Source organism: Myripristis murdjan, chromosome 15 (genome assembly GCF_902150065.1).
Source record: "Myripristis murdjan chromosome 15, fMyrMur1.1, whole genome shotgun sequence".
NCBI lineage: Eukaryota > Metazoa > Chordata > Actinopteri > Holocentriformes > Holocentridae > Myripristis > Myripristis murdjan.
The window spans coordinates 13,013,402-13,028,987 of record NC_043994.1 but is presented as its reverse complement, the minus strand read 5'-3'; the positions used below and the strand labels follow the sequence as shown (position 1 = coordinate 13,028,987).

The following is a 15,586-nucleotide window of genomic DNA, read 5'->3' as shown; positions in this document are numbered from 1 at the left end:
TAGTATGCTATCTCAGATGTTGAAATTAGATGAAACAGCCAATTCTCCCACAACTGGTGCAATGCAATCATTTTTCAAGCTGGAGTGTAAACAAGGCTGTGGATCTTCAGTGCATTTTATATGACATCCCCCCTAAGACTTATTGTATTTATGGGATAACTAAACCCAAGGTTAATGCGCTGCACATGACATGATTAGAAAGAAAATGAAAAAGATTCTGCACTATACATGCGAGTGTTTTCAAGTCATTCCAAGGCAGTGCTATCGCCTCCAAGTTTGTGTGGCTCAATATAAGCCAATATGAGTAATTCAGAGTCGTTCCAAGTCAATGAGATTGCTCCCAAGTAAAAATTAAGCGCTTTCAATTTAAGCTTTGAGTCCTTCCAAGCAAAAGAGGATGCTTCCAAATCAGCGTGAGAGCTTCCAGGTAAATGTGGTTGTTTCCAAGTTCTGCAGGAGAGGCCGAGGTTAATGAGAGGGCTTTCAAACCTGATGCATGATTAGTTCTATCTTTATCGTCCCCTTGCCACATCACACAGCACACTCATTAGCCTATTAGCTCAGTTAGTGTTTCCAGACATATGGATCCATTTTCCAGGCCTTGACCAAATTTCTCTCTCGCTCTCTCTCTCTCTCTTTCGCACACACACCACTAATTTTCTTTCACACACATGCACCCAGTTTCTCCTCTCTACCCTCTCTCTGTGTTAGTCTCTCTCTTTCTTCCTCTTTCCTCCCATACTTTCTCTCAGGAACAAGTGAGCACAGCGCTTTTTCCCCTTACCCTTCTTTCTGAAGTTCCAGCTGCTGTAGACAGACTAATGTCTTCCCCAGAGATGAGGGGCAGACCACTGCCCTGGGAACAGACTGGGCCCTGCCACTAATAAACTCCAATTTCTCAAAGAGGACAAAGAGAACACAAAGAATGGAGCGGGTACATATCCTGAGGAAAAAGTCAACTTTCAAGTGTGTCTCTCATAAGCATGTGCAATTGATTAGTGATTATCCCTGGTTAAGTGCTGACTTTGACGGTAGTGACCTTGTTTTTTTTATGCACTGGAAGCTCTGAGTAGAGACTTGGGACCGGTAGGGAGCAGAGCGACAAATGGGGGAAACATAAGAAGGGAAGGAGAAGCAGAAGGAGAGGTTAAAGAGGAATGCACTATTCAGGTAATAAATTTGTGGATTCAAATATAGTCTTCTTATGCTACAGTGTAGCCGATTCAGTATTTGACTAAAAATCTCCCTTGTCGAAAACTAAAGCTCTGCTGTACATTCTAAAAACTCAATTTGTGGACTTGTATGATGCTTAACTTTCAAGTCTGGGTGCTTATATCATAGTAGTGCTATCATTTCTAAAACTTGCTTCTCTTCCATTTAATTCTCCATGGAGTCGTATATCAGCATGCAACAGCAGGCAGGAGACACAGCTTCCCATTTATAGCTGATATATTATTAGCTATAACTGCAGGGTGCACTGTCCTTGGATAAAAGATTAATATTTCAAAGCAGAAATTCAGTTTTTCCCCTTAAAGTACCCAGACCAGATACCCTGTAGCTACAGCTTTTCATGACTGTATTTTCCCTTACCTTGAATCAAAAAATGCCAACTTTCGCTCTCAGTTCTGCCCTGTCATTATCTCTCTAACTCATGCATCCTCTAATTTCCTCCGCATAACTCTCACTAGTCCTAATCAGGCATATACTCAGCAACACTCAGGCCAAGCTTGTCTCATTAGCAAGGATGCCAGCTCCATCTGAATTATGAGGCCCTTCTGAAGTGAACAGAGCTCCTCTGGGGGCTCCATCATGGAGTCATGGCTTGGGACGCCTGCCTCAAGTTTCCACCATGACAGACAAGCAAACATGGACAACAGTCTCAACCACACCTAACCATGGACTATGCCAAGTCTAAAACTCCCTTATTAGTTAGTGGATTAAGAAAGATTTGTATCTACAGAAAAAAATGGCTTCTACAACTACGACTTTTTGGTTCAAAACTTCATTGCCAGCTAATTAGAAAAATGATTAACCTTGAGGTGGACTACTGAATGCACACGCTCCAGCTAACCAGAAGTGAATATTCACTCAGAAAAGTGTATGACCCGTGGATGCTGTCAACCAGTTGTCACTTGATTACAATTACTTATTTTATTAAAATCACCTGTTATTTGTTTTACCAGGATAGTTGTGTTAGGTCATGCAGTGGAATGCTGCAGATTTGTGAGGGAAATGTGGTAATGTGTGACACATTTCTTTTCTTTTCTTTTCTTTTTTTTTTTTTTTTTTTTTTTTTTTTTTTTTTTTTTTGCCTATATCAAATTTGGACAAACAATTCACGAGCTAGAGCTTCTGCCACAATGCAGCAGCTGACCAGGGTGAGTGGAGCTTTATCACACAGGCATCTGCTACCTAAAGCAGCACACATCTCCAAATCCAGAACAACACAAGAATCTGTCAAGAAGCTATGCAGTGAGCTTGATTTTGAGTCACACAGCACATACACTGAGTATGTCTGATGTAAACAAACACAAGAGAGATCCCCCAAATGAAGATCAGCCTGTCGTCAGGGGATGGGACGGCTTTTCTTCTGGAGTGAACAAAAACAAAGCATCCCTGAATGATCTTTTCAGCACTCGGAGACCCACATTGTGTGCTGAACAAAAACTGAATGTTTCAAACTCTTTTCAAAATTGGGGTCTTTGTAGTACACCTTGGGTTGCTGTCATGAACTCTATTCAGCTCCGTCGCCCAGCCATGAGAATAAGCGCCATGATGCATTCTGCACCGCTCTGACTCCTAGACCATGGCCCCTGGCTCTGTGCCAGACATTCCTTCATACGACTGTAACATGTAATATGGATCTCTCTGGTCCAACAGCGAGAAATAAAGACAGACAGACAAGGAAATGAAGAGAAACGAGGGAGAAAAGGAGAGAATGCAGCAAAAATATGAGTCCTGTGCAAAACAAAATAAAAAAAAACTCATTAGGTCTTACCTCTTTGGCACCACCAGTCTCTTGCTTGTAAATTGAGTGCAGCACAGGTTTGCACCTGTTGGTCATGTTTGCATGCCTTCCAAGCTGTCTAAGAACAGTTGTATAATGACTGTTGTTGTTTTGAAGCCCGTTGTGTCCCTGAGTGCCAACAGGATCTGCTCTCACTGCCAGACAACTTTACAAGGGAAGGGCCATTTGGCTACAGTTGTATCCTCACTTACACATGGAGGAATCATGCCTCTGAGTTTTAGAGCTCTCTCATGCCAAAACATGTTAACGTCAACCTCTAATTTCCATGTTTTCCAACTGTTTTATTTGAGAATTACACAACAAGACATTGATGTTGTTTTGCTGACTGGCTCTGCTCTGATAGATTCCCACTGAATCACAATGAAGGGAAATTGCATTCCAGTGTAAAAGTTCATTCTTCCCTATATGGAGGTTGTTATGGCCCAGTGGGCGGTTTTGTAGGGTCATTAGCTCACATTTCTAGAATACGGCAATGATATTTGTTTTTACGATGATTTTTTTAAAGAGTTGTCTTGCAAAGTAATTTCTGCTTTTAGTGCATATGACACCTCCTATCATCCATTGGGGTCAAAATTAACTGAGGTTCATAAGTAGACATGCTCTCTTTATTTGGGGTAAAGAGCCAAGAAGCCTAAGAGCCAGTAGGGAGAAAAAATAAGAGAGAAAGAGTTTAGTAGCAGAGATGAAGAAATTTCTTCTCCAGCGTGCCTGTTTCTGTGGTCTGGAAACCGGCATTTAAAACCTGACCTGCCACCCGGCATCATTCTCAAACACAGGCCCGGTATGCACAGACCCAGATATTTCTCTCAGTCTCTGGAGCACACAGCGTTCCAGTATTCCAACCCAACTATTTCCATTTGAAATTAATTAGCACAATATTTATAGAAGATCCATGAAAATTTGAGTCATTTGCTGGATTGGCATATTATAATTACTTTCCTTCTACATTTTTTTTCACTCTTATGGGAAGTCTCTAATTTTTAACTGACGTGCTTGATCTTCAGTGTTTTAGAGCTCAAAGACATCAGCTAATTCTGGGATAAAAAAAAATCTTGCATTTTGTGATGTGAAACCCAGGACACTAAGTGTGGTCTGGAGATGTGCTGTCAGTCTTTCAATAATTAACTAACTTTCACTGACAAACTTAAACTGACCGGTGATTCAATCTTGATGAGGGCGATGTCCGACTTCTCGTCCACATCTTTGATTTTGGCATCATAGGTGGCGCCGCTCTTTAGCTCCACCTTCACCCGGTGCTTATTGGCCACCACGTGGGCATTGGTCACAATCTGGCCGTCCTCTGACACCACAAAGCCGGAACCGCTGGCGACAGCGACCTCCCGCTTAGAGTAGGTCATCCTTCAGAGGGAGAGGAGGGAATGTGCTGTTATTCACATCGCTCTTTCAGCTTGCCTTTTCTTTTTCACTTGCCGGAAGACTAAAAAACAAACTGAAAACACATCAATATGCTGCGTGATGTAACAGCAGTATGAGTAGAAAGCCAGCTATGCACTCTTTGAAGGAACAGTTCACCCAAAAAACAAAAAAAGATACTGTATGTTCCTACTTAGTCGACCACTACCGCTGTTTGTCCATCCAGATAGTTTCTGTGGGATTTTACAACGTTTCTGTCTGTCTCCCCTCAGCCCAGCACAATGGGACTGGGTGGGTATTGTGTTATGGATTGCAAACCATCAAAACTTTACATGTAAAAAACCCAAAAGCAAGAGCTCTTTCCAAAAACAATGACATCATCTGACTTAATCCACAAACCTCAAGGTGAAGGTTTTTTTTGCTGAGATTTCCTGCCAAAGAACACGAGCAAACTACACAGAAACTGTATGGACAGACTGCACTAGTGGTGACTGGGAGAATGTTTATATATAAAAAGGAGACATACACGCACAGTGTGAGTGCTGTATGACAATAATTCCATCAAGCGGCTAGAGCTTAAAGCTTGTGAACGGTCAGGTGAGTACCACAAGTCTTAGCAGTTCTGCACAGGTAGTGTTTGGGGAATAGGAGTTATTAGTCTAAAGGTTAAGTATTAATCAGGCAGAAAGGTATTTGATGGTGAGCCAAAGAGAGATTGTATGCCAGAATAGAGAAGACATGGTAAAAAAAAAAAAAAAAAAAAACAGCAGAGAGATTGAATTAGAGAAAGGTAAATAGGGGAGGAGAGTGGATGAGAGAGAGTTATGAACACGAGACAACTAAAGATGTTCAAAGAAGGGATTTACAGGCCATGTTGATAGACAGAGCAGAGGACAGCGACCAAGAAATGTGGTATGAAAGATGAAAGAGGATAAGAGATGGTGAGATGATGAAAAAGAAAAGACACGTCGAAAGATTGAAGTGGGGAGCAAGGTGCTCTAACAGTGTGGTCTGGTTATGCACACAGGTGGGCTATAAATTCTGGTATGTCTCAAAAACGGTGTCATACACACACACACACACACACACACACACACACACAAACACACAGGTGTGTGGCACTTACTTGCGGTAGAGTTCAATATGAACCACAGACGGAGCAATTCTCTCCACCACGTCGGCGATGAAGTTGTATTTGTGTCTTGGGCTGTCTGGGTTATCCTGAGCTGGAAATACACACACACACACACACACACACACACACACACACACACACACAGGTTGTCAGACAACTAAAAACAAACTCAAAATGCACCAAAATACAGCATGACTGTATGAGCGGTGTGAGAATAGAAAGTCAACAAATAAAACTGCTCTTTATCCTAACAGACCAGGAAAAGGAAATATGACAGTCCATCTGCGGTTGAGACTGTCTAGGCCTCTCTCTGTCTCACACACACATTCCTTAACCCTAACCCTGTTTAACCCTGGCCTGCCTTAACCCTTGCAAATACATACCTGACCTTAGCACTCACCCTAACCTTAACTTAACCTTCAGCAGTTCTAACCCCAGGCCAACAGCACGACACTTAAATCGCCCTTTTGAGGCCTGGCAACAATGCCCACAATTCTTAAAAAGTCAGCGCTTGCGTCAAAAACTCAAAGTGGTGCTCATAATGTCGCATGTGCACACTGCCTCACAGCCTCTGCCAAAATCACTGAATCACCCATCCCACCATCCATCCATTGTTGGATAAGTCAGGAAGTGTTGATTGATTCACCAGGTAATTACGTCCTACTCAGAATAAAGTAGAAACCCCATTTAACCCAACCTATGAATCAAGACTCCCAAGGCCTTCTCTCTCTGTACTTTTCATCTTTCCATGCGTAAACCCTTATTTTGTCAAATGCCTTGAACTATTTTGTCTCACAAGGGCCATTTTCATTCATTATGTTCTCCGTGAGGACCCACATTTGCGGAATGCCTGTCAAAGGCGCCCACAAGCCCTGGCATATCATTGATTACAGTGAAGGGTTAAGGAAGAGAGAAAGACATTCCGCTTGAGGTGCAGTTACGCTAACACAAGCGGGGAATGAGCACCGTCTTGCCGCCCTGGGTGCCACTAAATTACACAGTATGAAGTCCTCAAAACATTTGTCATCCCGCAGGGGGAAAAAATCTGGTATTCTGTGCTCTGGCCTGTCTTGAAAAGTGCTGAAATAAAAACTATCTGTCTATCTATCTAAGTTTACTCTATCTACGTTACTTTAATGACCACAAGTAACCACAAATATTCTTATTAAAAACAGAAGTGAAGTTTGCCCAGATGAGATTTAAAAAAAAAAAAAAAAAAAAACAGGCTTGTAAACACTGTGTGGGCATTAATGAACTACATGAGGCTTATGTGCAACACATGGGCATCAAAAAACAAACAAACAAAAAAGAAATGAACCCACTCACACTATTTTTTTTTTTCCTACTCAACTTTGTCAAATGTGTGAGTTCAACTATCGAGCTATTCTGATAAATGTCACACAGGTCTCTTGCCATAGTAAGTGAGAAAGAGGGAGAGAGAAAGAAAGAGCTATATGTAATGGAAAAGTTGGAGTCATTTTCCCCATGCTAGCTTCACACTCCAGGGACCGTGGTCAACTCTGATAGGATTAGACAGAGAAGGCAGGCCGAGGGTCCAGAACTTGTGTTGTTTCTGGAGCGTTCATATGGGTCATTCTCCAGTAAGCTGCCTCTTTCACTTCACTGGCTTATGATGAGTGGTGGCTGCACACAAGCACACACACTTACTCACACACCTGCACACGCATACATACATATGCACATATGCAGATATACGCACAGCAAAAGGCACAGGCGTACAAGTGTGTGAGCACAAGGCCACTGCTAGGACTTTTGGATGCCCTGAAAGTATACTTTTGTGGGCCCCCCACCCTGATGCCGCATCCCCACCGTGACACATGCCCACACAGTCACACACACACACACACACACACACACACATGCGCGCTTATGCACATAGGCAGATGCTAGTTTGTTTCCAGACACTGACTCCACTCCAGTGCAAATGAAATGCTCGTGGACTTCTGCCAAATGGTGATGATCCGGGGAAATGGGAAATGACAAAACAGATGTAGCCTTCTTCAGCATTCGGCTCAGCCTTCATAGTGGCAATCTAGCGCTCGACCCAGGCCATTGTTGCCTGGTTTACAGACAGTGACAGATTAGTTCACAGTGAGGAACTTGGACTGTGGTGAGATAGACTGGAGTAGAATCGAGAGGACGACCAGACAAACTGAAAAGCAGCTGTCTGCTTAAAGCCCAGAAGATGTGTGGATCGGAATGTGTGGCTGGAAAGAAGGGCTTTTAATGACCTATCAGCTATTTCTGTTACTGAAGGATGGAGAATGATGTCATCTCATAGTAAATGGCATTAAAGAGCAATTAAGATGATAGGTTGGCTCCCACGTTGCTTTTAAAACATCTCTCCATCTGTCACATTGCTGCCAAAGGTTGATTCTACTTTGCAGTTGGGAATTGTCATTACTTAACAGCCAATATAGCTGTCCAACTATTATTCCAAATGGAAGAGTTCTTAATCTTGACAATGCTGGAACATCATACTGATGAACTGTATGAATGGTGGAGAGCGATATAAATGTAATTGATCTGATAAATCGGTCAGTAAAAAGACTCAATTGATGGCAGACGTGGTGATGGGTTCACTGGTGAGAGTGTTTATCATTCAACATGTGCAGTGACCAACAGGCCACGCCCTTCCACAGTCCTCCCTGTTTTCTGATTCCAGGTAATACACCTATCCTACGAGAAGCCAAGGCTAGGATTTGCTCCGAAGCCGAAGTTTGAGATGTTGTCTTCCAAGATGAGACTCATTTTTGATGCATTTTTCTTCAAGCCTCTTTTCTGTCTGTTGCACAATGCACACCTGAATCACTGTTTCAGTCAGGACAGCGATCGGTTACATAAAGTGCAACAGTGAGCAAGCTCAGGTTAGGACTCAAGGTATTCCTTAGGCCCCCACCATCTGGGCAGATGCCAGGAGGAAAAAAATCCTACAAGCGAAAGGCACTGGAGGCAGATCAGAGGGAGAAGGAGAGCAAACAGGAGAGGGCAGAGAGTGTGTCAGCCTCACTGACCAGAACAGACCTAACTAGTGGTGATGGTTATGGTGAGGTAAGGTCCTTCCTAATCATGCAGAACAGAGGAGTGAGGAAAAATTAGTGTATGGTGGTGAATTTAAAAAAAAAAACTCCACAGGCTAGTGCATTTTAGGTTAGTAACTTTGAAAAAACCACTAAGCCACATGGCCTGTGGAAAATTGCCTTAAATATCACCCTCTGTTCTCAAACAAAGGCACAGACACAGAAACTACAGAGCCTGACAGACAGATAGACAGTGATGAATTTAGTTCAGGGTGCTGTAACCAAACAAAGTCACGCTTTGACACAGACAGCAGACATATTGAGAGAAAGATAAATGTTGAAATGAATTCAAGACGATGACAAGCTTGCCCTTGATAAAGTGAAGCATCAATTATCGGTTATTCTCATCTCAGACACATTATCCTCTGCCATCCAGTCAGGTATTTGTTGGGGGGAAAGAATTAAACCAGAGGTTTTTAGGAACCAAAGTTCATGTGAAGATTCATACACTCACACATAAAACCCCCACCCTACCCAAACACGCAAAGCCCCTATCCACATCATCCCATGCACATTTTCCCCACCCCTCTCTACACTCACTGACCCACACCACAAGGGTCATCGCCCAAGATCCCAACTCTCTCTCTTCCTCAACTTTCCCAGCCATACCTGCTGGTTTATGGGCTCCTGCAGGCGGAAGCAGCCATTCCTCATCCTCCACAGAAACTAAATCCGTCTACAGTAGCATGCTCCTCTCTTCTTCTGCTGCTCAGTAATCCAACTGCCATGCCTCAAGGTTCAACACACACACACATACACCATAACCCACCTTCCCAAAGTGGGGGGCCATTGGAGCCAGGGTCATGCAAAATGTTTGTTTGTCATGGCAGGAAATCTTTTCTCAGTGATTTCTGTTTGCAATAAGATGTAGTGTCAGTGAGGTGTGATATTCAGTAAAAGAGACGAGTGAACCGTAGTGTCCCCTGTCATCGCAATGTAGGCTATTAGAGAATCCTTTCCAATAAGTCACTGGTGCCGGTTTGATACAAGCAACAGTTCCTCAATTAGTCGATAGAAGTGAATGTTACAGCACTCAAGTGCAGGATCATGAGCAATTTAGCTTTGATGAGGCCTGACTCTCTTCTGCAGTTTTAAAGACATAGGCTTTAAAACTGCTGGTAGCTGGTGATATGATCATGACACATGAGAAACGGTTTGAGGCAACCCTCAGTGCAATTTTGAAACTAACACACCAAACTAATTTTTTCCATTTTAACTTCATTCCTAAATTTGGTCTCATTTGCCAAATCACATCCATTACATTGTCCATGCATCATCACCCAATACAGATTTAAATGTTTTTAACAAGGAGTGCAGTTAGTCCTCCCGGCCTTATTATACGACTATCAAACGAGAAGTATATAACTTGGTGAGGAGAGAAGACTAAGGGCATTGCAAGATATGACAACTGAACCCAACCAGCTGCAAAAAAAATGGGCGCTCATTCTCGATGACTAGACCACCACAGTGAGCTGAAAGCATTTCGCTTCTTGAAGGGAAGCTCCAACGTTTTGGGCAAAATACACTTTTTCCAACATACCCAGACTGAAACAAGCTGTTCGATGCCATTTTTACCTCTGTGCGTCCAGTGGTTCGGTTCCAATGAGTAGCATTTTGTGTTAGCTTAGCATAAAGATTTGAATTCTATAGGAGTCATTAGCCTTGCTCCATCAAAGTGAGAAAATAAATCCTTACAGCAAATCCCAAGATGTCTTATTTACACAATGTATTGTGTATTTGATCTACAGGTCCTATTTTGCCCAAAATGTTGGAGAATTCCTTTTACATATTGTGAGCTTGGAAAGTGACATCAGGTTTATATGCCTTATTGAGATTATTAGGACAAGGAGAAACAGAAACAATGTTCCCCTGTTGTGGTCAAAATAAATAGGGGGGCTGAAGAAGGATGATCAAATAGTGAGAGAAATGGAGAACTAAAGTGCATTATGGGAACTTGCGAAGCCCAAGACACAAAGGGTGAAAAAGAAGGAGAATATTAAAAGACAGTCAGACAGAAACGCAGACAGAGAAAGATGACTAGACAGGCACGACAGAAAAGGAACCAGAAACATGCACAAGGATGATCTTACTGTATAATATTAAGAGTGGTCCAGACAAGTCAGGGGACAAGAATGTGCATGATCAGCACGTACAAGTCAGTTGGCAGACAGAGTCACAATGGCAACATACACTCCGCAACAGTAGACCAGCAGAGCCATACAGACCAGTGCCATTCTCTCACCAGCCATGAACTCTGTTAGGTTTGCCACTGAATGAAAGTTTAAATGGATTATGGATCATCCTCGTGCCCTCCCGTTTGTTTGCTTACATATGCCTTTTAGGAAATTCCTCACAGCATCAGCTTGTTTCTGCAGCCCATATATGGCACCCTCTGTCAAAAATGAGTAACTGAAAACAAATACGACCTTGAAGACACGGCAAAATGTGACCTAAATTTCCTTGCCAAATCAAACATCTTGCATACTGAACATCTTTAGAGTCCAAACACAAAATGACGCCATACAAAGTGTAATTGGATGGGTCTTCTTAAAGCGGACCTGAGTTGCAGAGTAATCAAAGATGCTCTGACGGGCCAGTTCTTCCGTTAGGATGGGGCCCTTGTGTTCCTGCAATTCTGAATGGAGTATTGCACAATATGATCACATCCTTTATGCTAATCTCATTACTTAAAACAGAGAGTCAATGCCAAAGACAGTCTCGTTCACCAATGTGCCAAATGAAATGTGGCTGACTCATTCCTTACACTGCAGCTATGGAAATGATCAATGCATGTAAAATCAATGAGGGAAATCAGTGACCCTCAGCGGACGAAAAAGGTTTCGCCATGGTTTTGTGACAATCATGGCACTGAAATATAGTTATTTACATGTATATAACCTACACTGCAAAAAATTTAAGTAATTAACTCATTTTCAGTCTTCAAATCTTGTTTTTCTTCAATCATGTAAAAAAATTGTCAGTGAGATGAGATATTTTTTCCAAAGCAATAAATATGTTGAAAGGAGGCGGAATAAGGTGGATCATCTCACCACAATCAAGAAAATGACATATGATTTAAGAAAAATTCCAGAGATAAGATGATTAGCTTTGGAAACAAGTGGGATTATCTCAACCCACTGACACACAGTTTAGCTTGTTTGAAGAAAAATAGGATTTTAAGGCTGAATGTGAGACTAAATGACTTGTTAAGAGAGATATCTTTTCATTTTTTTTTTTTTTTTTTTTAACCCTGAAACACTTCAGGTTGTCTACATGCTTGACAAATGTGAAGCCGTATACCATGCCCCATTGTTCTGCAATGGAAAATGCTTTTGGAAAATGTTTTTGATAAAAGTGTACACACCTTGCCATAAAGACTGGGTTACTAATTTTTCTCCTGCGTGTCTTAAACCGTCTTCCACAGAGGGAAGGGAGTTGCGGCTTTGAATCAGTGCCAGGCATTTCTTCACATGGATATTAACCATGATTCATGAGTGACAACGGCATGAGAGAGAGAGAGAGAGAGAGAGAGAGAAAGAGAGATTCACTTGCAACACAGTAAGTTTCCAAGCCTTGAGGTAATAGGTCTTTCAGGGAACAGGTGCTGAAGTGAAGTTCTACATTCAGAATTGCACACATGGTGCCCACTTCAGACGGACATATGTAAAACAAATGCACACATGCACAAACGCATGTCCCCACACACACACACACACACACACATACTCACACACGACAACCAGAGGATGAAATGATGTCTTAACCACCTGTATTTGCATGCAAGTGTGTGTGTGTGTGTGTGTGTGTGTGTGTGTGTGGGAAAACATCCACGTGCAAGCATGCATACATGTGTGTAAAGCTAACCAGTTCTTATTTCTGAATATCCCATGTGCCGGTTGCAAACACATCACAGCATCAGCGATGATAAATGGCACACTGATTAAATGGTGCAGAATATGCATTCTTCACTGAGCTGCACTATTTCATGCAGAACAGTTTGACATGAGGAATGATGCTGTGTTCATTATTAGCTTCCACTGACTATACTAACATCACATCAGACTGAAGGACAGGTTCATGCTGCAACAGTCACATATAGTGCCAATTAAACAAACTATTCTTAATAGTTGATATCACATTCAAAAAACATCTTAGAGAATTTTATTCTTGTGTCTTTAAGATCTCAGTCTCTACCTGGAGCTGATCCTGTATTGCATTTCATAAAACAATCAAGAGGATTATGGTCATGTGACTGTGAGCCATGCATACCAGAGATAATCCAAAGGCCTACATCAAAACCTTACATCAGGGTACAGCTCATGACTTCATTCAACCAGGCTAAAGTAAGAATGGTTTTCTGATTGGGTCTAATTGTAATGCATGGCTGAGAAGAAGGAAACAACACATTTCAATAGTGGCCCTTGTTATCCCGCACACATGGGGGGTTTGTGTCTCTGGATGCAGCTGGAGCCTATAACATCAGTGTGTCGCCCAGCCGGCAGTGCAGCCCGGTGAGGATACAAGGGGTCATGTTCAAGAGCAATTTGAGGTGGGTCAACGTGAAGTACGGTGACAATGGCTATTTACGTGCGCCAACAGCGTGCGTAAATCGTGCGTAAATCCAAATGAATAAATGTATTTTAAAATCGGTACTTTTAGTTCAAGCAGAAGGATAGTTCTTTTTAAACTGAGGTACTTGTGAGACTTTAGGGGTTCCCTTAAAAATCAAGACATGTATTTATTTATTTTATTTCACTATAATGTAATTCACTAGAAACTTTACCAAATAGAGAATTTATGGATGCTAATCACTCTCACCACTGACTAATCAATCAACAAAGTTCTCCCTATCTAAAAAAAAAAAAAAAAAGAAAAGAAAAGAAAAAAAAAAAGAAAAAAAAAAAATATATATATATATATATATATAGGCCTATATATCAGATGTGATGTCTGTGAAGCCTGATGTCTGTCTATTGTCTGTCATGTGAAAACTCTTGTGAACCCCTGGGGTGACCTGACAGCTCCAACCTAAGCGTTACCTTTTCCACAAGCGCCCCGCTGAATGAAAAGAACAGGTGGCTGCTGCAGCTTCTGCGCCCGGCGGCTGACTCTCTTCAGCTCGCAGATATTCCGGTAGGAGACCCCATCGCTCCCGCAAACGGGCTCGGTAGCTTTGCACACGCAGATGCCGCTCTTACTTCTCCTCCTGACCGTGGCGGAGTATCCCACCCCGCCGGAGACCGAGCACTCCAGTCCCTCTCCGCACACCGGGTCTCCGAGCTTGCCGCTGCCGCCGCACGCTTCGCCTTCCCCGGATGCGCACACCGGGCAGCAGTGGCAGGCGTCGAGGGCTTGACCCGACGGGCAGTCTGCCGGTAGCCGCGGGCACATCGACTTGTCGCACCGAACAGGACATCCAATGACATACCTGTTAGAGATCTGTGCATCTACCGGCAGGGAGGTAAAGGCAACGATTACGCACAGCAGTGACCAAAACATAATTCAATCTTAGAAGAAATTAAAAAGTCAAAACAAACAAACAAAAAAAGTTAAATAGAAAGTTTTAAAAAGTTGCCCAAAAGTTGTCCAAACTCCCTCTCTGCTTGCAGTGCTGTATGGGATGTGAGAACTCAGTAGTGCTGAGAGGGGGAGTCGCTTTTCAGCTGGAGAGGCATTTGACCAAATCTCCACTGCCGCTGCGCACCATTACGTGAGTTTGCGTTTTTGCTGGCACCGCATTTATAAAAGCAATTCACTTTTTAGACAATCACAACAAGCTTGGTGATTGGTGCGTGTGTGTGACGTCCGAAACGGAAGAGCTGCGTTATTGATCTATTTCCAGCAGCCTATTTTGGTGAGAGGCTGGACGGGGCGGGGGCTGGAATATTGAAGGCTGCATCAAAAATGTCAGGAAATAGAGCAGCATGGTAGTGTGCGGGAATAGAGTTAACATCTACTGCTGAGCCATAAAACACACCCTAGTGTTTTCAATTAGCCATATTGCTGAGATACTATCAATGTTGTTTGTAATAATAATAATGGGATTGTCTAAAGGGAAATTATCCTTTCAGTACTCCCTTCCAGGCAGGTCAGAGAGGTCAAAGTCAGCTACCAGCTCCTCAGGCGCTGGTAGATCCTCAGTATCTTGTACAAGGACACTTCAGCGGGGCACATGTTTACTGAAATGGGCCTTGAACCTGACACAATTGTTTACAAATGAATACTAATAAATTAAAAAGAAAACCTATATGGAAGGAGCCAACCCCAATGTTTTACATGCAGCAGAGCACAGACCTTGAAGTACTCACTCTTGGAATCAACAGAAGCCTTATGGCTAATTAGGAAAGTCAGCGATGGAAAAAAGGTTGGGTGGATTATAGGATGGCTGGAGCTAATGTAGCACTTACACATAGCCTATATAAATAACCAAATTAATTCTAATTGAAAAATTGCTAGAGTACCATTTCTCCATTCATTATGCTTTCATTCCATGTCTGTGGGTAAACAGCACCCAGAAAACAGCCAAATGTGCACCATCTGATTGGAATACACTAATAAGTAAATCATGGCCACCACAATTGAAGAGTAAATCTGTCAAAGTGTAAGAGCTATTTTGATCAGATGACTAATAACCACTTGTTTGCACCACATTCTCAATGAAAGGAAAATTAGTTTTCTCAAGTAAATGTGAAAAATGGTTTGCTGATTGGAGTGGTATATGTTGCCACTTCTTTTAAAGGAGGAAATTCCAATGTTATAAGTAAGTGAGACCTGGCCACTCATAGACGGCGTACAGGCGAACAAAACATCTCTGTTAGGTTTAGATGTCTGTGGTGTGCTGTAAAAGAGTCCAGTAAACAGTGGGGCAATGAATCAGTGTCATAAAATGCTCCGACACAATGTGATTGATTATGAGCTCAGGGTTGTTTTAATGGCTCTTGGGTTTTA

At 42.4% G+C, this 15,586-nt stretch overlaps 1 protein-coding gene across 1 annotated transcript in view; it reads right to left on the bottom strand.

The window, feature by feature from the left end:
* LOC115373165 (serine protease HTRA1A-like) overlaps positions 1 to 14,137 on the bottom strand; it is a 28,835-nt gene extending 14,698 nt beyond the window's left edge. Inside the window, exons 1-3 of the mRNA XM_030071441.1 lie at positions 13,678 to 14,137; positions 5,529 to 5,628; positions 4,183 to 4,387 (exon numbers count right to left, since the gene is read on the bottom strand). Coding sequence (XP_029927301.1) covers positions 4,183 to 4,387; positions 5,529 to 5,628; positions 13,678 to 14,137 — 765 coding nt within the window. The remainder of the gene's footprint in view (positions 1 to 4,182; positions 4,388 to 5,528; positions 5,629 to 13,677) is intronic.
* Positions 14,138 to 15,586: the final 1,449 nt, after the last annotated feature.